This window comes from Rhipicephalus sanguineus, chromosome 10 (genome assembly GCF_013339695.2).
Source record: "Rhipicephalus sanguineus isolate Rsan-2018 chromosome 10, BIME_Rsan_1.4, whole genome shotgun sequence".
In the NCBI taxonomy this organism is placed as follows: domain Eukaryota; kingdom Metazoa; phylum Arthropoda; class Arachnida; order Ixodida; family Ixodidae; genus Rhipicephalus; species Rhipicephalus sanguineus.
The window spans coordinates 50,504,001-50,526,577 of record NC_051185.1 but is presented as its reverse complement, the minus strand read 5'-3'; the positions used below and the strand labels follow the sequence as shown (position 1 = coordinate 50,526,577).

Genomic DNA, 22,577 nt, shown 5'->3' with positions numbered 1-22,577 from the left:
AAACCACGATACGATTATGAGGGACGCCGCAGTAGAGGGCAGCGTCTCATAATTCAGACCGCCTAGGATTCCGACCACCATGGGGGTCCGACCACCTGGGGTTCTTTACGTGCACCTAAATATAAGTACACGAACCTCAAGCATTTTCGCCTCTATCGCAAATTCGGCCGCCGCGGCCGGGATTCGATCCCGCGATCTTCGGATCGAAAATCGAGTACCATAACCACTAGACCACTCGACTAGAGGGCGCTATAGTGACTGCGCCGGCGCCTCCACCAATTATGAGGAACCACTTTATATTATTCGAGTCGAGCTCGAGCAGACCCATGCTGATGATGATAGATATAGATGAGGAATTTGTACGAATGATGTTGACGTGTCCAGTTGACAAAGAAGAGTCGGTGACTGCGCTCACACTATTTATATCTTAAAACAAATCTTGTTATTAATAACCCTCGAGTCGCTGACGACTCCTGGTGCGAGTACGCCAGTAGTACACCAGGAGTGCACCAACGGTACACCAGGTGATACCGTGAGCACATATGTACGGCAGTGAGGTAGTAAGGTAGAGAGGTGGGCGAGTTGGAACTGATGCAGAGAGAGAGAGAGAGAAAGAGAATGAAAAAAGGAAGGCCGGGAGGTTAACCAGATATTAGCATCTGGTTTACTACCCAGCACTGGGGAGGGGAAATAGGGGCAAGAAAGAGGGTCTAGAGAGAGAGAGAGGGGGGGGGGGGGGGAAAGAGGAGGAAAAAAAACGCACGTACACACACAAGATAAAAAACAACACACACAGGGACGAAGTTCTTCTTACAAAAAGGCCGGTCGATCGCAAGAAGCGCAGTAGCGCTTGCATGGCCTTCTTCTGTGACGTTGCGTCTTGTCGATGGCATAGAATTCTTTCCTCCGACAAAGGTCGGTCGTCCAACTTGTTCAGCGCGTTGCAAAGAGATAGTCGCTATGCACTGTACAGTGGGCAGTCGCAAAAGATATGTCTAATTGTTTCTGCGTTTCCACAGTGGTCACAGGCTGCGGTGTCGGCCATCCCAATGCGGAAAGCATAGGCGTTGGTAAACGCAGGAACTGATGCATATTGTAAAAAAGGCAGTGAGGTATATTTATATAGCAAGTTCTAATGCAAGTTCTAAAACATTGAATGTCTCGTCTGCGTGATTCAGGTTTGGATGCAGCTGCCAAGTCGTCCCTTCGCTTCCCCCAGCGGCTGGTCGACGAGAAGCTGTCGTCGTACTCGTTCCGTGATCGCGACCTCCTCCTGCGCGCCCTGCTTCACCCGTCCAAATCACGCCGTATCGGCTCCAGCGTCTCTTACCGGCCGCTGGACTACGTGGGACAGTTCGCACTCGAGTTTGTCCTCTTACGGTAAGCACGCGCCCCAGGGGTGAACAAACAACGCGTCATTCATTCATTCATTCATTCATTCATTCATTCATTCATTCATTCATTCATTCATTGGGTCGTTACTTCGTTCGTTCATCAATCGCTGATTTTTACGTTGAAGCTGTAAAACAAACGAACGAACAGAAACGTACATGACGCAGAAATTTGGGCATATGCCACTACATACTCACCACTGATCCACTAAAAATGAAGCCAATACACGGGCGTCCAAGACTAACGCGTTTGTGCCTAAAAAAAGACAAGACGACGCATGTCGCTGCAAAAATACGCATGCTGCTCAAATGGGGAAACTTTTAAAAGGGTACTGAGAGGAAAATTTTCAGTTGTCTGTTTTTGCATCAAATGAAAGGTGAAGCCCTCAGTAACTTAGAAAATGTACCGCTAAGCCTAAGTGGACCGTGAAAAAGTACAGTATGTTTTAAAAAGCTAGTTTTGGTTCCTACTATACCCTGACGTCCCAACGTGGTATGAGCTTCTCACGTGCTCGCGCAAGATGCCGGGACGTTTCCACGGCCGCTCCGTACCGTGGCTCCGTTAGTGACGCACTAGCGGCCATTTTGAAAGTTTTGGCACCTGACGTCATCACAACGAGCTAGACTACTGCGTTAAGTCACCAGAATTAGGGCTGTAGCCTGACGCTAAGTTAGTGTCGATGCCGGTAGGTGCGCCATGAGAAAACTGACTTTAATGTCAAAATAAAATACCTTACGAGCATTTGCTGAGCTTCACACTTGCTTAGAGCTGTCTCTGTGTAAAGGAGGTTTGTATGGCGGAGTAAAAAGCTTGGAAAATCGAGGTCGGTAGCCCTTTAAAGGAGTATGCGCTCATTTAAAATGCTATTTCTGCACAGGCATATAGGATTCAGTTGCAGGGTGTGCGATCGGCTACGGTTCGAAATTATGTGTCACCTCAGTGTCGTGCGGCCAAACAGCTTCACTGGTCACCCACCTTCAAAACGTGGAACTACTCCTTAATTTTTTTTCGCTATATTGTTCATTCGTTCAGAAATGCATTCATATCTTCTTCGATTGCTTCGTTCATTCGTATTCCCAAGCATGCATCTCCTTGCTTCTTCTGCAATAGCCGCTGCAAGAACGCACACAGGACGAGCGCGAACTAATGCGTCACAGCTCGACACTTGAAGCGCACTGCTCAAACATAAAGCAGGACGCACGAAACAAACGAACAGGTACACACAAGACGAGCGCGAACTAATTGTCACAATGGTTACTTATTTCTGTTTGAACAGCGCGCTCCTTTCGCAAACGCGGCCGCTGCAGCGAGCGAAGCGAAGCACTCCACCGGCCGCCCCTTCTTGAGATAAGCGCACGAAAGCGACGACGCCCTGTAGAGCGAACAGCAACGGCGTTCGCAGGGGCGGGGCGACGATCTTTAAAGCGCGCAACACGCGCGCATGTCGCGCCATCTATGTGGCCACTAAGAAAGCATGCTGAATTACATGGTGTATATAAATAGCTCGCCGTTAGCAGGCTGAGAGACGGTGCTGTCGTGGCCTAACGTCTAACGCGGCGGGCTGAAAAGCGAGAGGTCGCCCGTTCGATTCCGCGCGTCGGAAAAAATTTCTTAATTATTTTCCTTTGTGGCCTTTCTATATATATATATACACACTTATAAGTGTAGATATGCTTCAATGGGCCAGTTCTTCTCGGGTAATGGGTGTAATACAACGGAGGCGTTGTCAACAGTGATATAAACATTTAATTCCCAACTCATCCCCCGAAGAAGGGAGGACCCCTCCCGAAACTGTTGGGAATTAAATATTTATATCACTGTTGACAACGCCTCCGTTGTATTACACATACTTATACATATACGGTGAATGACGGCGGCGGGGACGGACATTTTCCAGCCGAGACGGTCCATATAATTGCTATCGCAATAAAAATAATCAAGAAGTAATCGCAATAATTAGCTTAACATCGCTAAAAATGCTTCGGACACATGCGGTTGGCTCCTTCGCCGCGCAAGAGAGGGCGCCACCGCCTCGCCGAACGAGCGATTGCTCCTCCCACAGGCACTTCGCCGGCGCTTAGTCGCTACATCCGAAAGGGGGAACAACCTGACGGGACTCGCTGCAGACGACGCGTATCTCAACTGGCGTAACAAGCAGGAAGTTGATAAAGCGCATCAAAAAGCAGCGCTCATGTCGCACACCGAGTTTTCGAACCTCCCTAACAATATCCTACTCGTGCCGGAAAAACCGACATGCTTACCTCAAACGTCAAAGTAATCAAGAAAAACAGTTAAAGTAATCGACGGTTTGGTAAATGAAGCATGCAGTGGGCGCTCTACGAACGGGAATCACTGGGTGCCCGTGCTACGCACTTCGTCAGGTTTCACAGTAATGGAGCTGCATTTGGTTTTTAAATGCGAATGCATTTCTTAGTCGGGCTATGTAAGGCATCCGGCGTTGTCCGCGGGGCGCTCTCCCATAGCAACAGCTGCGGGCGCGCGCGCTTATCCTCGCCCCTAGCAACCGGAGCATGTGGTGCGAGAAAGTGTAGGAGAGGGTAGGTGCTGTGCTTCGCCGCTCCTTCTCTCGCCGTTCGCTCTCTCTCCTCCCTGCGCCCCACTCTCCCGTCCGCTCGCGCCTCACTCTCGACCGTTCGCTGGCTGGGCGCCGCTCAAGAACATCCGGAAATGTGTGCTCGAGACGCCGCTGTGAAACGCCAACGCCGAGCCGAGAACGCTGGCGCCCCACTCTCCCGTCTGCTCGCGCCTCACTCTGGACCATTCGCTAACTGGGTGCCTCTCAAGGCGATGGCAGAAGTCGGTGAAGGTGAATGTCTGACGGCAACGGTACCCTCTCTCGGCGCAAGAAATGCATTCGCTTTTCCTCAGGATTCCCTTCGGGAGGTGGGGGCATTCTTTTTTTTTCGTCTCCTTTCTGTTCAGACGTGTCTGTGTCGTTTCTACGTTACCGTTTTTATGTGTTTCCTGCCCTTTGCTTACTTCTTTCCTCCTTAGTTCTTACCTTCCTATCTTATACTTACATATCCCGTACTCCCTAAACAGTATACACAGGCGTTGTGTCCCCTCCCTGTGGCAGTTGGCAAAGATTAAAACGGCAAACCAATCGTCCCCCCCCCCCCCACCCTCGGTAAAAGATAATCGGACAAGATTTGGAGGGGGGCTTTTGTTTCATCACGGAGCTAAATTCAAGATGGCGTGGGAAGAGCCTCCAAGAAGAATGCATGCCTGTACTCCTAATGAAATGATTTAATGGATACGCATGCATTTACTGTTTTCACTGAAACCGACGGTAATCTCGTGTGAAATTTTATGTGGTTTGACAAGGGGGAGAAGATGTTCTTCACGTGCTCCGACAATGTGACAACTAAGAATGCAACTCCGAGGCACCACACCATAAAAGTACTAAGAAATCGTGCACGTATCTAAAAACCATAAGAAATTTGGTTCTTATAGGAACCACTGCTGCAGGAGTCTGTAGCACAGAGCAGGTTGAGAAAAACGGCGGGAGGGGGGGGGGGGGGGCGTGCTCGGTAATTGGCGTATACTTGAAGTCCCCGAAAAGAGGAGGGGGGGGGGTGCAAGTTTGACCGCAGCGCCTCCTGGTCCCCCTGGTCGAGTCCAAAAGAAACACGAGCTCCGCAATTGGTGAAAAAACGATACTGAACTGATGACGTGCTTCTCACAAAGGCCTGCCATTGGTCTTTGGCTTTCCTGGGTAAAAATGGGAAGTAAACAGTTTTTTTTATGCATCATCAATGGTCCTTTGACGCCATTATAGAAAAAAAAAAGCCGTCGTATCCATAATAACCCTGCGCATTAAAAAATGACGTGAGAGGTTCGATTGAGTAAAATTATGGGGTAGAATGGCCCCCCTTTTAGATGATTAGGACACCGAAAAGATCAATTATTTTCAAACACAACGACATTACGAAGTCGTTAGGTACTTTTAGTGAGGAGTCAGGGCATGTCTAATGTCGGCTAGTTGTATATGTCGGCCTAATGGTGCCTAGTGCTGGGTCCTATTTGTTTAATGACGTATTTTGTTGACCATTGGCGTAGCCAGGGAGGTGGAATTGGGGGCTTTAATCACTCCCCCCCCTCGAAATATTTCGAGAAAACCCGGAAGCCACTTCTGGAACCTCAGCTCAGTTCCCACAGAAATGCTTCGCGTTAAAATCCTTCAAAATTTATCCGGTGCTGTGCGGCGTCAAATCCGCTTCGTGCATATTCAAACAATCTTGTCCTACACTGAATACGTAATATAGAAGAGACTGCCGATTCTAGAATTCTTCTAACCACTTTTTTGTTCGTTTTTTTTTATTTATATAGAAAAACACCGATGGGACGTTAGGCTACGTTAGAGCAGGCTATTCCATCAACATGATGCTAATCTTGAAAAACACAGAAAAATAAGAAAAAACCGTGGCTGATCCCTCTGTCATAGGAATCGGTATAACACGAAAGTAAAATGTGTCTTCACAGGCGTAGTTGAGAGTTTGTTGTGCATTCTTTCGCCCCGAGGGCGAAAGAATGAATGCTATAGCAACAAGTTGTAATCTCACGCGAAGAACGGCAAGCAGCTCAAAACTTGCAACGCACTGCTAAAGCAGAAAGGGCGCACGGAACGAACATGCACAGGATGAGCGCGAACTAACAACTGTCACAGCTCGACAGTTAAAACGCGCTGGTCATATACGAATTAGGACGCACAAAACGAACGCACAAGTATACACATGATGAGCGCGAACTGTCACAGTTGTGACTTATTTGTTTGTGAGTAGCGCGCTCCTTTCGCAAAAGCGACCGCTGCAGTGAGCGAAGTGACCTTCGTGCTCTCTGTATATTCAACGTAAACTTGCGGTGAGAGCGCAAGACGTACAAGTTAAGCCCGCGCGCACGACCACCACGCCCTGTAGAGGCGCACGCTCATCTCAACGCGTGGGACGACGACTTAAAAGAGCGCCCTTCGCGCCATCTCGCTAGTGATAACAAAAACACGCTGATGTACCACCGATCTCTGAGTACCGCCACCGGCAAATGGAATATATAAATAGCACGCCGTTAGTATGATGAACAACGTGCCGTCTGTGGCGGAGTCGTTTCGCGCTGCGCGCTGGGGATCGAGGGGTCGTAAGTTCGATTACCGGTGACAGAACTTTTAAATGCAGAGCATTTCTTAGTCGCACCTGCGGCGTCGGCGGTGCCGTCCACACTCCCACTGCGCATGCTCGGCTCGTCTCGTGCCGGCAGCAAGCCTCTCCTCTCCGTCCCTCCCTCCTCTCCCTCGAACGCGGGCGGTGTGTATATAAGTGGCGGAGCGCGCGTTCGGAATTTAGTCAAGGGCGTCTTTACTTGGCTTTCGCTTGACTTGACGCTTTGCTTGACTCGAGTAGATGCGATGGAAGCAACAGTACCTTCAATCAGCGTCCCACCACTCGTTGAAGGCAACGTTACTTCACGCTCACCGTCGTCGGCGTCAACAACAGCAAGCAAGGCAGAAGACAAGGCGGCGAAGAGACGAGCATACGACGCTGAACGCAAGCGTTTCAAGCGAGCTGCGGACCCGGAACTTCGTGCATGCTGTAGCCGTTCAAGTCGTACTTGGTGTGCGCATCGTGTAACAATTAAGCATTACCAAACCATACCCAATTACGCAACATTCACGCGGTACCCCCACCACTCTGCGACCCATTTACTCGAGTTCCCCCCGTGGGAAGATGCAGGCGACTTTTTTTTTCTTCTAGTTTTTTCTTTGCCATGTGTTAGTCTTTATATTTTACAACGCCATATCCGTGACGGAAATGCGTCAGTGGAGCCGTGGTGGACCCCGGCATAAAATACTTTCGTGTTAAAAAAAAACAAAACCAGTTCTTCTACTGTGAAACCTGAGGAAGTGCGTAGCACGGGCACCCAGCTATTCCCGTTCATAGAGTTCCTACTGTTCCGTTTACCAAACCACCGATGACGTCAACGTTTGAGGCAGGCCCGTAGCCAGGAATTTTTTTTTTGGGCGGGGGCCCACTTGCTGAAAGCCTTGACTATTTAAGAAAAACGCCTATTTTCATCATTTATTTTCGGTAAAACCCCATGTATCATGAAAATTTCGGAGGGGCCCGGGCCCCCCGACACCTCCCCCCCCCCTGACTACGGGCCTGGTTTGAGGTAAGCATGCAGGGTTTCCCCGCGACGAGTAGTATCTTGTTAGCGAGATTCGCGAACTCAGTATGCGACTTGCGCGCTATACTTTTTGCTGCGTTTTGATACGTGTAGTCTGCAGCGAGTTTCGTCATGTTGTTTTCCCTGCAAAGATGTAGCGACGAATGCGCCGGAAAAGCAGAAGAATGAGTGCCAGTAGGGGGGTCGTTCGTGCTTTTGACCAGGCGGTGGCGCCATTTCTTGCTCGGCAAAACAGCCACGAGCATGTTTTCGGGGCGTTTTTAGCGATTATAAGTTAATTATTTCGGTCCCTTCTTGGTTATTTCGGTTAATTATATCATTTTTGACAGCATTCGTTGATTTCAATCCGGTTTTCAGCATTGCTAGACTTGTTTTAGGCCTGTCTTGATTCAACACTTGATCACGAGCGTGACGACGCCACATGAGATGTATGGATGGAATACAAGCCGGGCCCCTGGAGTGTCACACACTTAAAACAAGACAGAATGAGAAAATAACGAAAACCAATCAGAAGTAATATGTACACATAGGATCTATGACGTATAAAGAACACTTCGAAGTCATAGTCCTATACACGCAGTGTCACACAGGTTACCGAGGCTAGATTCCGCACAGATATTTTTACATCCATTTACATGTAACATGACTTGACTTTCTGTAACCAGGTACGATGGCGACAATTGCGATCACTGACTTTACCGCCGCATTTACTCGCATACGAGCACAGATTAGCACTATTTATTGTTGGTTAGTGTTGCCTGATTTCTGTTGATGGTTTGTGTCTGCTAATATTGGCTAAAGGATGCAAATGTTGCCCACCTGTTGGCTTACGTGCACTAACGTCGGCTACGAGCTGTTATAACAGCCGCGTTGCCTTAACTCAATGCCGTTCTGATCATTGAGTCGTCCCCACAATTTGTCTTTTCTGCGGACGCGCGCCACGGGAGTGGACATCGTACTGGTGCCGCTAGATGGCGCAGCGTGTCCGGAGAGGAAAACGCGGCTTCATTCGCGCCTCGTACAATACGGCAGAGGGAATCAGATAACAAACAGGGCAGCCGTTATCCTAGTAGATATTGAAAGGGAAAAAAATGACCCAGGGCAGGCTACGTCGTGACGGCAGATAGCAGAACATCGGAATGAATACTAAGAGGTGAGATGCGCGGCAGTGGACAGCAAAGGGCTCGGTGGAGCGAAGAAACGAAGGAATTTGCAGGCATTAAGTGAATTCATCAGCTCGCACAGGAAAAGCTGGGTTGCAGCCTTCGAACGCAGGCCGCTGCTTCTGCTGCTGCTGATAATGATAATGACGAAGATGAAGAAGCAGAAGAAGAAGATGATGATCGTATTTTATTTATAGTGAAAAACGGCGCGATGTAGACATAGACTAGGAAGTACACAGGACCAACACTGACTGCCAACTGAAATGTTTATTTAACACGCGCTTAAATATACAAAGAACAGATAAATACAATATAATAATATCTGGGGTTTAACGTCCCAAAACCACGATATGATTATGAGAGACGCCGTAGTGAAGGGCTCCGGAAACTTTGACCACCTCGGGTTCTTTAACATGCACCTAAATCTAAGCACAAGGGCCTCAAACATTTTCGCCTCCATCGAAAATGCAGCCGCCGCGGCCGGGATTCGATCCCGCGACCTTCGGGCCAACAGCCGAGCGCCATATCCACTAGACCACCGTGGCGGGGTAACAGATATACCGGGAAAGGGGAACATATTAATGCAGTATTCACCATGAATTTGTACCAACTAGCTCGCATCAATTCGCTCATAAGTATTTTATTTATTTATTAATATTATTTAGACATACACTATGTAAGTTGAAAGGACTAAACGCAGATTAATTCTTCCCGACCATGCTCTATTCACCCATACATAAGCTCAGGAGCAAAGTCAGAATAGCAAAATTAGCAATGAGAATAGTAAACAATAATGCAGAACAATAACAAGAACAATAGTAAAACAGCGAAAATAGTTCGAGAACAGAGACCATATAGCCAACAGGCTTCTTAAATCATGTCAAGTACACAGTAGTGCAACAGCAATAACCTATTACGAGAACAAAGCACAAAAGGAGAAAATTCGGCAGATCCCACGTACTGGGGGAGTCGATGTTATGCGAAGCACGCGGCGGGAAGGTGACCGTGGCGTAATTTTTTTTACTGGCGAAACGTTACAAAATGACGCTAAAGATTTATATAAATTTTATACGCGCACATATACGTTGAATAGCCGCATATGTGTTATATAATGAGTTGTTTACAGTTGGGTAACGCTGCCAACGGCAACGTGGGTATTACCAACACCAGAAGCGGTAAGCTGATATGAAGTGCTTATACTTGTCCCTTAGATGGAGAACACACGCACGTTTCACAAACCTGTGTGAAAGGTGCGAGAAACAAGGTCATCAACACCGGGATCAGTGCGCACGAGCTGTTGGTCATGACTTGTTATCGGATCCGGTCGTGATCGCGGTGACGAGGGGTCTATATGTAGTGAAGTATGAGGCATAGTACAGTTGTTCGAAATCGTGGATGCCTCGATCATTTCGTCGACAAATTGCCTGTAGATAGAGCCGGCGACATATTGAAATCTGAAGTCACCCTTCGCGTTGGTGAGGTAGAGGCCGTCGAGGCTGGTAGGCCTGGATAGTGCAACGTAGACCAACATAGTGGATGGCGCTTGTCGTATTCGTAGACTACCTGGGCGTATGTGGCCTACGTAGCCTAGTCTACAAAGCGGCTGTCAAACAATCTGGCATCATGCTCGGTCATCATGAGGCCATCGCCCAGCTTTGCAAGAAATGAAGAGGACACTGCGTCGTTCTGGCGGACTAAGTGCAGTTTACAGTGCGTTGATGTGAATATCTACGTAACTTTCGTTAATGTATTCCTCCGGGGTCGAGCAATGCTTCGATATAGCTTGCTGAATCGTAAGAATACAAATGTAATGTTTATTAGACTGCTATAAAAGCGGAGCCAACACTGGAAACACAGATGTTAAATTGATATAACGCCTGTATCGTAAGAGTACAGATCGTAGGAATATCATGTAGTGTTTATTGCTTGCTTGTAAAATTAGATAGCAAGCATCACAACCACAATTGACGTTGCACCGATATTACGCCTGCATACGCTGTTTTTCCAAAGCAGTTTAGAGAGCTGGCGTGGCTCGGTGGTAGAATACCTGATTGCCACGCAGAATGCTTGGGTTCGATTCCTGCTGGGATCCCAATTTTCATTCTTTCCATTCGTCGGGTCAACGCTACCGATGTCGGTTTTTATTAACGCTCTCGCATTTAAGTTACCAATGTCTGTTCTCGCCGTTCCCGGTTAGATATAAACTGTCAATCACCTGTGGCGCATACCCGTACACCGGGGCCCGTCGTAAACGGGTATGTAACACACGTGTCTGTAGGAAATGGTTTGACGACGTACGCGACAGGATTTTCACGTTATTCATGTCATGACACGACAGTCATATTCACCAAATCCTCTTACCCTCCCATGCCAATTTTGGTCTACACCAAGTTAAAGAGGCGATCGTGAGAGCACCGAGACGTAGGCGGATAGATAGATAGATAGATAGATAGATAGATAGATAGATAGATAGATAGATAGATAGGTAGATAGAAGCGCTCAAAGTGCCAAAGGTTCGCTAAGAAATGCTTCGCATTTAAAAAATAGTCATATAACATTTTAAGTCTGCTGACAGGCGTGAAAGCACCGGACAAAGCAGGTGCTATACAGAATTTAACAAAGATGATGATTATGATCGCACACTGCGATGCATTTCGGCTGTTGGAGTACGGTGTGATCGCTACCGCTCGTCAGTATTATTCTCATTAAAATAAATATTTAGTTGTTATTTTTTAGAAAACAAATGTGTGTAAACACACGTTGGCGGCTCGTAGAGGCACCGGCTTGTTTTTAGGCTCCTGGATGCGCAATAAACATCGGAACACCCTGGGAATAACACGTTTATTGCATCACTAACTAAACAATACCTGCCAGTAATTAGCAGCGCACTATACAAAATTTACAAGTCAGAGCACTAAAGTTATGTGCAGTTAACGCAGAGGGAAGAAATGAATGGAAAGATCAGTACAATATCCAATGCTATAGAGACGTACAATGAACGCCTCTTAATGAAGATGCCCGTGATCATGGCCAGTATATTTGAAAAAAAAAATTATATAGGCTAATGCTTACGTCTGCAAAAAAAGTCACTGGGTCGTTTATGCATTCGCCTCAGATCAGTCGAAGGCGGCAGCCACGTTTTTCTTCTTGATGTCAACCCCCTCCCCCCCTCCCCCCCCCCTCCCTAACCGAAGCTTTCTGTACCTCACGTGGGCGTGTACTTTCTCCGGGATTGGCCGCCTTTGACCAAGCCACAATACCATGTGATGACGTCATCAGGTGATGTCATGCTACATGACGTCAGAGCGACGTCCCAAGGACGTCAAATGTGGGAGATTGGTGACGTGATCATGAAGTCGCAGATGATGTCATCATGTGACACTTTTTGGACCGTTCGTGTTGACACCGACGACGCCGACGGTTACTTTTGGGGTTTCATAAGGGATCTAAGGCTTTCACCTTAATATGAAAACTCTAGTAATTTTCTGCGAGAGTGGTTTCTTTGATCAATGGTTTCTTTGACTGATCCTTCGCGCTGGCTTACGCGAAAGAAATTCTCGAGGAAACATCAACGTTGTGGGAAACGCATCAAGAGTCCAAGCGCACTTGCTCACACGCGGGGCTTTGTAAAAGCGCTCTATTCCTCCTGAAGGGGCCAGAAAGCCTGTGGTGTTGTTGTCGCTAGAGCCAAGGGCTTCGCTACTATACTCCGAACAATTTTTCTCGCTAATAAAGCGAAAGCTACGGAGCCAAATTGTGTAATTACTATCAGAAATGAATGTAGTTCCACAATTCGGTTCCTGCTTTCTACGCTACAAATAGAAAGGAAAGAGCATTACTTCATTATCTGCAGCAAGCTGTTTGAAAGTGGACGCAACACACACTACTGATATATTCACATTCGTTTCATTTTATACGTTGTCGTTTCACGGTTTTGCGAGCGTAAGAATGTCTGACTTTTTTTTTTTTTTTCGAGCATCTCACAGGCTAATTGGTGCCTGCGTCTTCACCAGGTCAGCGTTTGTCATCTTCTGGTTCTTGCGTCTACTTGCCTCAGAAACTTGCGACGAATTTCACCCACAAATGGCTGTCTTAGCCGACAAAGCAAATTGTACGCAACGTTTATGGCGCACAGCCTTCTGTTTTTCGCCAGCGGTACTAAATGCGCAACAAATCGGACTACTTCGCGTTAAGAGTTCACGGGCACAAGCTCTGCGCCCGCAACTTTCCTTTCATCTACGTCCGCCTCGGTGGTACGCTGGTTACGGGTCGCGACAGCTGACCCGAAGGTCGCGGGGTCGAATCCCGGCCGCGACGTCCCCATTTTGATGCAGGCGAAACGCTAGAGGTCCGTGTATTGTTCGACATCAGAGCATATTAAAGAACATCCCATGGTAAAAAATTTCCGGAGCCCTCCATTACGGCGTGGCTCAATCATATCATGGTTTTTGCACGTAAAACCAAATCCTTTCTTTAAATCCCTAGATCCTTGTTATCCTTTATTCGCCAAAAAAGGGTTACTGCGATGTTAGAGGCCTACCGTTTAAATACCACCGCAGGAACATTGTCAAGATCTTTATCTGTGCTTATCCGGTGAACATAATCGCTGCGCGGACGTCACTCGCAATTCGATGACGTCAGCCGCTCGCGGGCGTGTGTGTATGACGTCACTGGCCAAGACCCGTGCGGTTTATCGCTGTAGCTAAATAAATGCTATTTGCGATTTTGTAAAGTGTGTACCTCTACGGCAGGCGACCGCCAGGGTAAGTTTCTTGAAACGCTCCTCAAAATCCGCCTTTTTGCATTGCTAAAACTCGTTCACAAGCTCTAGCTTCTCCCCCATAAGAGGCTTTTAGAGGGAAAACCCACTTCGCGGTTTTTCCTTTTAATAGCTGCTGCAAGCCTCTTTATTGGAGCTACTAAATAATAATGATAATTACCATTATTTTTCTTTGGTATTGTGCCGCGTTGCAACCCAGGCGAATAAAAAAAATAATGTTAATGAAGCAGTGTTTACTTAGTGTGCATCATCAAACTGGTCAGTGGCATACCATTTACACTATGTTATAGCTTCCGATTTGTAATAGCGGTATATCATAATGTGTTTCATTTGCTTATAAGCGCTAACGGTACAGCGGAATGAGCGAAATAATAGCCCCTCAAGGTGATTTAAAATCATGGTGTAGAAATTGGCCGCATACTCCGCTTGTATGGACAGCTTAGCGCTCTCCGATAGTAGAGCCCAACGTGCTTCAAAATTGTCCCAACTTTCTCTAAACACACAAGCGTTCGAAATGCCGTGAGGTTGGCCATGTTGGTATTCCTTTTCAGCTTTTCAGCGCAAGTAACAACGCAGGGACAGCGTGTCAAATGATACAGGCCTTGCCTGTGATTTGTAGGGATTGGCACTGACCTCGGGGTGTTGTATGGGGGGCGTGGTTGTGCAGTACCAGGCATAGGCGTGCGCAGGGTTCCCCATAAGGGGGGGGGGCGAAGGTTCATCGCAGCGCCCCCCCCCCCCGATGAAGTCAATGTACGAGGCAGATTTTGCGCGCCCCCCCTTTCTAAGGTGACTAGGGGGGGGAATGTACGAGGCAGATTTTGCGCCCCCCTCTTAGGTGATTAGGGGGGGCGCCTCCCCTGCCCCCCCTATGCGCACGCCTATGGTACCAGGGATGGCTTGTGGTCCGCCGGCGTATCAACTGTTACGCCGCGCTGTGCCCGCTGTCTTTATTGTCTGTTGGAGCTGCGTTTTCGAATGGTGCTAGTTGTTTCCCAAATTTTATTGCGATCGCAACTATATAGACACTCCAGGCGCATTTTTTTAACACGAAAGTGTTTTATGCCGGGGTCCACCACGGCTCCACTGACGTATTTCCGTCACGGATATGATGTAAAATATAAAGACTAACAGATGGCAAAGAAAAAAACTATTCCGTCACCGGGAGTCGAACTTACGACCTCTCGCTCCGCAGCCCGCGGCGCGAAACGATTCGGCCACAGACGGCACGTTCTTCGCTGTGCCAACAGCGAGCTGTTTATACACCATTTGCCGGACGCGCTCCAGCGCCGCCATCTTGGTGCAGTTTTGTACCCGTATCAAATAAACAAACAGTGCTACAGTGAACTACCACCCACGAAAACGCTTGGGCCGGCACATTCAACGTTTCATGACCATGATCATTTCATATTACGACGTAGAAAACCGGCAAAACAATTGCTTATGAGACCAACATGGCCGTGCCCATGAATCGAAAATAAAATCCTGTATATACACCATTTTCCGGTGGCGGTACTCAGAGATCGGTGGTACATCAGCGTGTTTTCGTTATTACTAGCGAGATGGCGCGAAGGGCTCGAAGAGCGCGCTTTAAAGATCGACGCCCCATGCGTCGCGACGAGTGCGCGCCTCTACAGGGCGTGGTCGCTCGTGCGCGCGCTTATCTCTTGATGGCGGTGGTTTGTACGTCTTTCGCTCTCACCGCATGTTTGCGTTGAGAGCATGAAGGTCGCTTCGCTCATTGCAGCGGCCGCTCTTGCGAAAGGAGCGTGCTGCTCACGCAGAAATAAGTTACAACTGTGACAGTTCGCGCTCATCCTGTGTATGTTCGTTCCGTGCGTCCTTTCTGCTTGAGCAGCGCGTTGCAAGTTTCGAGCTGCTTGCCGTTCTTCGCGTGACATTACAATTTGTTGCTATAGCATTCATTCCTTCGCCGTTGGGGCTAAAGAATGCCCAACAAACGCTCAATTACGTCTGTGAAGACACGTTGTACTTTCGTGTTATACCGATTCCTGTGACAGAGGGATCAGTCATGTTTTGTTCTGTCGCCGTGACGTTCCGTATAAAGTCCAAGGGCCATAATATCGCTCCGCGCGTCGTGTGTTCTGTGCGCGAGTGAAAGCTTGCGAGGGCCCCCGATGATCACTGCTCAACCGGAGAGGAAACGCGCCTACCGCTTTCGGGGGTCCCAAAGGGGGGCTGCGTAGCTCTGGCAGAAAATGCGTACTTTGAGCGGCCGCGCGCGGTCGCGTGCGCCCTGTCTTGACAGGGATCAGCAGATGGCTCATACCTTTGTACCTTCTGTGCTCTCACCGCTCAGACTGCGTTGAAACGATCGACAGCGCGAAGTTCGCCTCGCTTGTTGCAGCGGCCGCGTTTCCATAAGCCAGCGTTCCCAGAAGCTAGCGTTTCGTTGAGATTACGCCAAGTCAGACGCCATAGGAGTTAGCTGCTAGCCTTACTTCTTATAAAAATTCAACTTCTTGCTATCACATTCATTGCTTCGCCCTGGCGGTGAAGCTGTAACTTCTTCAAATTAAGGCGACTGGGTGGGTAAATCTGTGCATATATTGCGAGGCTGGATTCGCCTGCCACAGCATCCTCCTCCTACGATGAAAACAGGCACTTTCTCCCAAAATTCATTTTCGGTAGCGACATACATACATACATACATACATACATACATACATACATACATACATACATACATACATACATACATACATACATACATACATACATACATACATACATACATACATACATACATACATACATACATACATACATACATACATACATACATACATACATACATACATACATACATACATACATACATACATACATACATACATACATACACGCCCCGCCACGGTGGTCTAGTGGTTATGGCGCTCGACTGCTGACCCGAAGGTCGCGGGATCGAATCCTGGCCGCGGCGGCTGCATTTTCGATGGAGGCGAAAATGTTTGAGGCCCGTGTACTTAGATTTAGGTGCACGTTAAAGAACCCCAGGTGGTCGAAATCTCCGGAGCCCTCCACTACGGCGTCTCTCATAATCATATCTTGGTTTTGGGACGTTAAACCCCAGATATTAATTATTATTATTACATACATACATACATACATACATACATACATACATACATACATACATACATACATACATAGGTGAGCGAGCAAACGCTAGCGACGCATTTATCTCGCCTTTGCCGCTGAATCGACGCTGACCTTTTTTTATTTCGTTCTTTCGGTTTTACTTTCTCTTCAAAGTGACATGGTGAAGAACGGCACACTCAAGAGCAACCAGGAGCTGCACGACGCCAAGGTGCGGCTACTCCGACACGAGACGCTGGCACGTGTGGCCGCTCTCAACGGTCTCGACCAGTACGTCTTCCTGGACGAAGGGCCCGAGAAGACGTCCATGACGGAGTACGCCCAGGGTGCGAGATTATGGGTGAGACGGTTATACATACTCGAAAGACGACCTTTCACAGTGAGCAGAGCTCTTGGACGGTGGTCGTGCCTATGGTGTCTCGATGCTATAGCATTCCTTCGTACAGGGCAATGCCTCCTTGTTACAGGGTGGTGAGACGCGCCGCCACACTGTGCCGAAGCACGTAGGAAAGCCTGGCAACGCCGCCCAACGCGACGTGTCCCCCGGTCCGACACAATAGGCAGTTTTAGAATAGGGATACGCAAATCCTTGCGTTAGCGTTTGTAGCCCCTGCGCATGCGTCATACGCCATCCTCTTGGGTACGCGCGTAAAGTGAAGGAACTAGCGTATACGTACAGTCGCGCTCAATATGACTTGCAACACGGGAGCGCGTGGCCTCACGAGATCAAAGACTGCCCATGGCTTCAACGTCACCTATTTCAAAAACCAAATGATATTTTCTGTAATGGGGATCATCCCCAGTCACGAGAACGGCGTTTATTTCATGAAGTAAGGACAAGTTGATGCCATGCGCAGTCTTTGAGCTCGAGAGGCCACGCGCTCCCGCGTTGCAAGTCATATTGAGCGCGACTGTACGTAAGGAACGCTATCTTTGGGTACCGTATCCTAAAACTCTCTATTGTGCTGGCGGCGCGGTCAATGGGTGTCACCCAAAAATGTTTAAAAACCGCCTTGGTGTCACCACCTTTAAAACTAGAGGCGGCAGTGGCATCGAGGAACCCTAGTCATGCCCCGATATGCAGAGGCGTGTCACGGCCGTTTAATGCAAACGCAGGTGCATTTGCATTGTGTGGAACAAACCGAGGGTATTCCACACTCGTCGCCACGGCTGCGATCGGCGTTGACCAATACTTTTAGGTTTAAATGCACATATATACCCCATAAAGTTAGACGGGAGGATGACCGCCGCCATAGCTCAGTGGTAGAGCATCAGACGCCTTATTCGAAGGTCGCAGATTCGGTTCCTGCCGGCGGCAAGTCATCTTTTCGTGCACTTTACTTTCCTAATATGTATATCCTAATTACTACAAATACCATCCCCTATACTTTCCTTGGCATTACTGCGGCGACTGGATGATCAGCCAATTTCCGTGCAGGTGCTACTACAGCACCGTCCACATCTCTCGACGGCCCAGAAGGCAGTGAAAGCACTCTTGTGTTTTTAACGCGACAGCGTTAAAGAGCTTGTATCGCAGAAATTCCGCCGTCGGCGTCGGCGCCGTTGGTTGTGAGCGAAAAATCATCATCTTGTCCGTGACCGAAAAATCGAAAAAGCTGCAAAATAATAAAAACGTTGGGTCCGAGTGTGAATCGAACCTAGGCCGTCTGGGTGGCAAGCAGGTGTTCTACCACGCAGCCACGTCTCTGCTTGGAGCTGCCCTGAAAGTAACTTTCATGCTTCCATAGAATACGCATCCTGTATACAGTTGTCATAGTACGAGATGTAATATCGCAGTAATATTGCGTGGTACAAGCGTACATTGCCATCGGGCGTCACACCATGCCAATATCCTAACGACTTGGTGGTTTAAAGACAGCCACCCATTACAAAAGGCACACACATTACTGCGCGTATTCCCTTAAAGGGGCCCTGCAACACTTTTCGAGCATGCTCAAAAAGCGCTGCCGATCGGTAGTCGAGGCTCCCGAGAACACGCGAGCCAAATATTATAGCGATGCGCACAGCCTGGAATTTACAATAAATTCTCAAAGTCAGCTGAAAATCGCTCCCTCTTCTCTCGACAAATGATGTATTAGTCCGCAAAATATGACGCGATTGTCGGCAGTTCCACCATTGGCTGATGTTATAATCACGATAACACCCTCATTATTACTTTCGTTGTTAATTTTGAGTTCAATAAGTAGATAATATGTATGTTTATGTTCTGTTATCGCGTTAAAAACACCGAACAAACATTACTATTAGCACTTCCGGTCTCACCGACAGCTCGTCTGCTCGTAGTTGCGTTGTTCCGTTTTCTTCGGCATGCGCAGTGCCGAAAACGTGAATATTTCTGTGCTTTTGACCATCGCCGGTTGCTGTTGAGAGTGGCAGCCGTTCGAGTGTTGCCTCGTCAGCTGGGAACTGCATCGTCGGCACGTTCTCACGACCGACCGAGGCAGCCGTGCAGCATGTCTCCGATAACAATGCTGGCGTCCGGTAATGGCGGCGCTTTGGAGTCGTCTGCCAGTGCCGTCTTACGAGGCGGTGTATCGGAGTATGGGCCGAAACCGATCTCAGCTGTCATTCATTCCAAACGAGCGCGCAGGTTTGCTTCCATGGTTGGCAAAGCGATGAAAACACTACGGCGTTCGAGGTGCACACCCAACATTACCAAACCGACGCGCAGTTTTCAAGCACGCGCGATACGGCTCCGCTCGACGAGAATGACGCAAGCCGACCGGAAGTGGCGGCACAGACCACGTGGTTGCGCCCAGACGTCAGAGAGAAAAAAATGAAGAAAAAATTTCCGCCGGCGCTCTTGGGCGGAGCCTCGCTCGTCTGCGCTCCCTCCCTCGACTCGCTGCCTAGCTCTCCGCGCGCTCGCTGCGTTGAGTTGAGGGAGAAAGCTGCGGAACGTGATCTCTATAATTTGGTAACACCACTTACCCCCGTATTCAGAAACGCTCCTTGACTTGAGCTTGACTTGCCACCGCCTTCAACGCGTTTCGAACGCGCTGCCTTTAGGCTGTGCCAAGGCAGCACAAACGCGTTTCGAACGCGCTGCCCAAGGCGGTGGCAAGTCAACTTCAAGTCGAGGAGCGTTTCTGAATACGGGGGTTAGACTTGACGGATTCGAAAAATTTTTGCGGCATATGACTCGTGAAGAGTCATACGTCAATAATGAGACTATTCCAATTTAACTAAGAAAGGTGTTGCAGGGCCCCTTTAAGGCCACGTAGTGGGTGCATCGCAACTTCGAAAACGTTTCTGGTTTAAAGCATGCTACCCATTACATAAATCACATACCTTAGCGCGCGCATTCTGTTAAAACTCGCAGTGGTCGAAGTGCTCACTAGGGGCAGTATAACGCTATCGCGTTCAACTCTTATGGCGCGTTCACACTGAGACATTCGGCGGCGAGAGCGCGCGGAATCCGCTTCGGCGGCAGCGAGATCCGCCGGAAGCGCTCGTTCACACTGAGACATTCGGCGGCGAGAGCGCGCGGAATCCGCTTCGGCGGCAGCGAGATCCGCCGGAAAATCCCTTTCCGCGTCGATCGGTTCTGGACCGATTTTTGCGGCAGCTGCCGCCGGATTCCCTCACCGCGAACCAATCGGAACGCGAGTAGAACATTCGAAAAATGGCGGCGTGCTTGTGATATTGCAGTCGTCGCAGCCCGCAGCAATAGCGAAGTCTTTCGTAGTCATCCTGTAGCTCTGGACAAGTGCCAAGTGTTGTCGCGATTATCATCTTTGCAATACACCATCGCGATCTCGCAAAACGGGTACCATTATCTCGGCTCGACCAAGCTTCTCACGTCTTGCAAATCAGGGCGAACCAACCACGACTGCTTGCGTCGTTTGTTGTTCGGCGAACGCATGTTTGTCCTCGTCAGACATCGCCAGAAAGTTGCTTTCCAGCAGGCCCAGCAGTTCCACGACCCTGCTCCTGTTTATGCGCTTCGCCATAACGAAACGCGTACACAACGCAGAGCGCGTCGATGCCAGCGTTCCTTCACGCGAAGGGACGATGACAACTACGCGCCCTAGTTTCGGCGGTGCGGTTGCTAAGCAGTGTGAACAATGTTGAATTTCGGCGGCGCGCGAATTCCGGTCGCTGTGGCCGGCGGATTCCCCAGTGTGAATGAGCCAGAAAAGCCCATTCCGCGCCGATCGGTCCTGGACCGATTTTTGCGGCAGCTGCCGCCGGATTCCCTCACCGCGAACCAATCGGAACGCGAGTCGAACATTCGAAAAATGGCGGCGCGCTTGTGATATCGCAGTCGTCGAAGCCCGCAGCAACGGTGAAGACTTTTGTAAGCATCCCGTAGCTCTCGATAACTGTCAAGTGTTGTCGCGATTAGCATCTTTGCAATACATCATCGCGATCTTGCAAAACGGGTAGCATTATCTCGGCTCGACCAAGCGTCTCGCGTCTTGCAAATCAGAACGAACCAACCACAACTGCTTGCGTCGTTTCTTGTTCGGCGAATGCACGTTTCTCCTCGTCAGACATCCCCAGAAAGTTGCTTTCCAGCAGGCCCAGCAGTTCGACAACCCTGCTCCTGTTTATGCGCTTCGCCGTAACGAAACGCGTACACAACGCAGAGCGCGTCGATGCCAGCGTTCCTTCGCGCGAAGGGACGATGACAACTAGGCGCCCTAGTTTCGGCGGTGCGGTTACTAAGCAGTGTGAACAATGTTGAATTTCGGCGGCGCGCAAATTTCGGTCGCTGTGGCCGGCGGAATCCCCAGTGTGAATGAGCCATTAAAGGCGAAGCTTAGGCGGCCCCCAATTTTTTGAGAACGACGGGCTTGTGCGAACGCCTCCGACTTGTGGTGCAATCCCGCACGCTGTAGTGAATGCACTGCATCTCTTCTCTCTCTCTCTCTTTTCTCTTCCCTCCTCTCTATTTCTCGTCTTTCTATCCCCCTTCCCCGATCCCCAGTGTAGGGTAGCCAACCGGAAGTGTTTCTGGTTAACCTCCCTGCCTTCTCCTTTTTCTGTTTTCTTGTCTGTTAGTTCTCATTAATATTGTGTCAACAAAGAAAGACGAGCCCTTAAAAGCCATCTTCTTTCCCTCAGATGGTATAAGTTACGTGCCTGCACTTTCTACGACTTTCTCACTTCTTGCAGGCGTCATTACCCGGAGCGGCAGGTGAGAGACAGGGCAGCTTCCTGCACAACTTTCTCCAGTCTGTGGTTGGTGCAGTGTACATCGACAGCGGCTACGACGTCGACACGATCGAACGCATCTTCTTGAAGTTTTTCAAGCCGCACTTCTAGAAGGACCATCTACCTCATTACGTCGACTGGCGCTGCGGGCATATAGACTTTCCCGAAACTCCGAAAGAACGAAAGTGCTGGACTTCGTTCAAACCTCCGCAGCACGCTGTGCAATCACTTGTTGCATTTGTCGAGTAATTTACATGTACCGCGTTTTCACGGAGACAAGGCGCACGAGACCGGCGTTAAACGCTGCTTTTCTCCTACGCTAATAAACGAAAACAAAAACTTCGGCTCGACGAGAGTTCGTTGACGGCGAAAAAAAAAAAAGAATTCTGGAGGCGACCATCATCACGCATAAAGAATTCTTGCTCTATGAACCATACATAATCCTTGAAAAAATTCACCATCTCCCACTAAAGCGAACCATGTGGGGATGCGAAGGAACTTAAAGTTTTGTTCATTACGGGCACCTTGCCCGATGTTAACGCGTCCTTGAATGTGGAGCACACCATGAATTCGCTGTAGTTGCTGTTACTCGTCTCGAACTCTTGTTGGAGCACGTCACGCGGGTTCATCGCGCGTCTGCAGAATCTTGTTCGCCGACACCATCACGTGATTGCGGAGAGAGTGTAAGGGGGAGAGGCCACGGCGTCTTATCCAGCCCCTTACACAGACCCGAACGCGCTAGC

The 22,577-nt window shown here is 49.0% G+C and overlaps 1 protein-coding gene across 2 annotated transcripts in view; it reads left to right on the top strand.

Moving 5' to 3' along the window:
• LOC119371849 (uncharacterized) overlaps positions 1 to 22,171 on the top strand; it is a 51,320-nt gene extending 29,149 nt beyond the window's left edge. For both annotated transcript variants that reach the window (XM_037642315.2, XM_049419569.1), the window contains 3 exons: positions 1,179 to 1,380; positions 16,810 to 16,993; positions 21,796 to 22,171. In XM_037642315.2, the coding sequence (XP_037498243.1) occupies positions 1,179 to 1,380; positions 16,810 to 16,993; positions 21,796 to 21,945 (536 nt within the window). In that variant the 3' untranslated portion in view covers positions 21,946 to 22,171. The remainder of the gene's footprint in view (positions 1 to 1,178; positions 1,381 to 16,809; positions 16,994 to 21,795) is intronic.
• Positions 22,172 to 22,577: the final 406 nt, after the last annotated feature.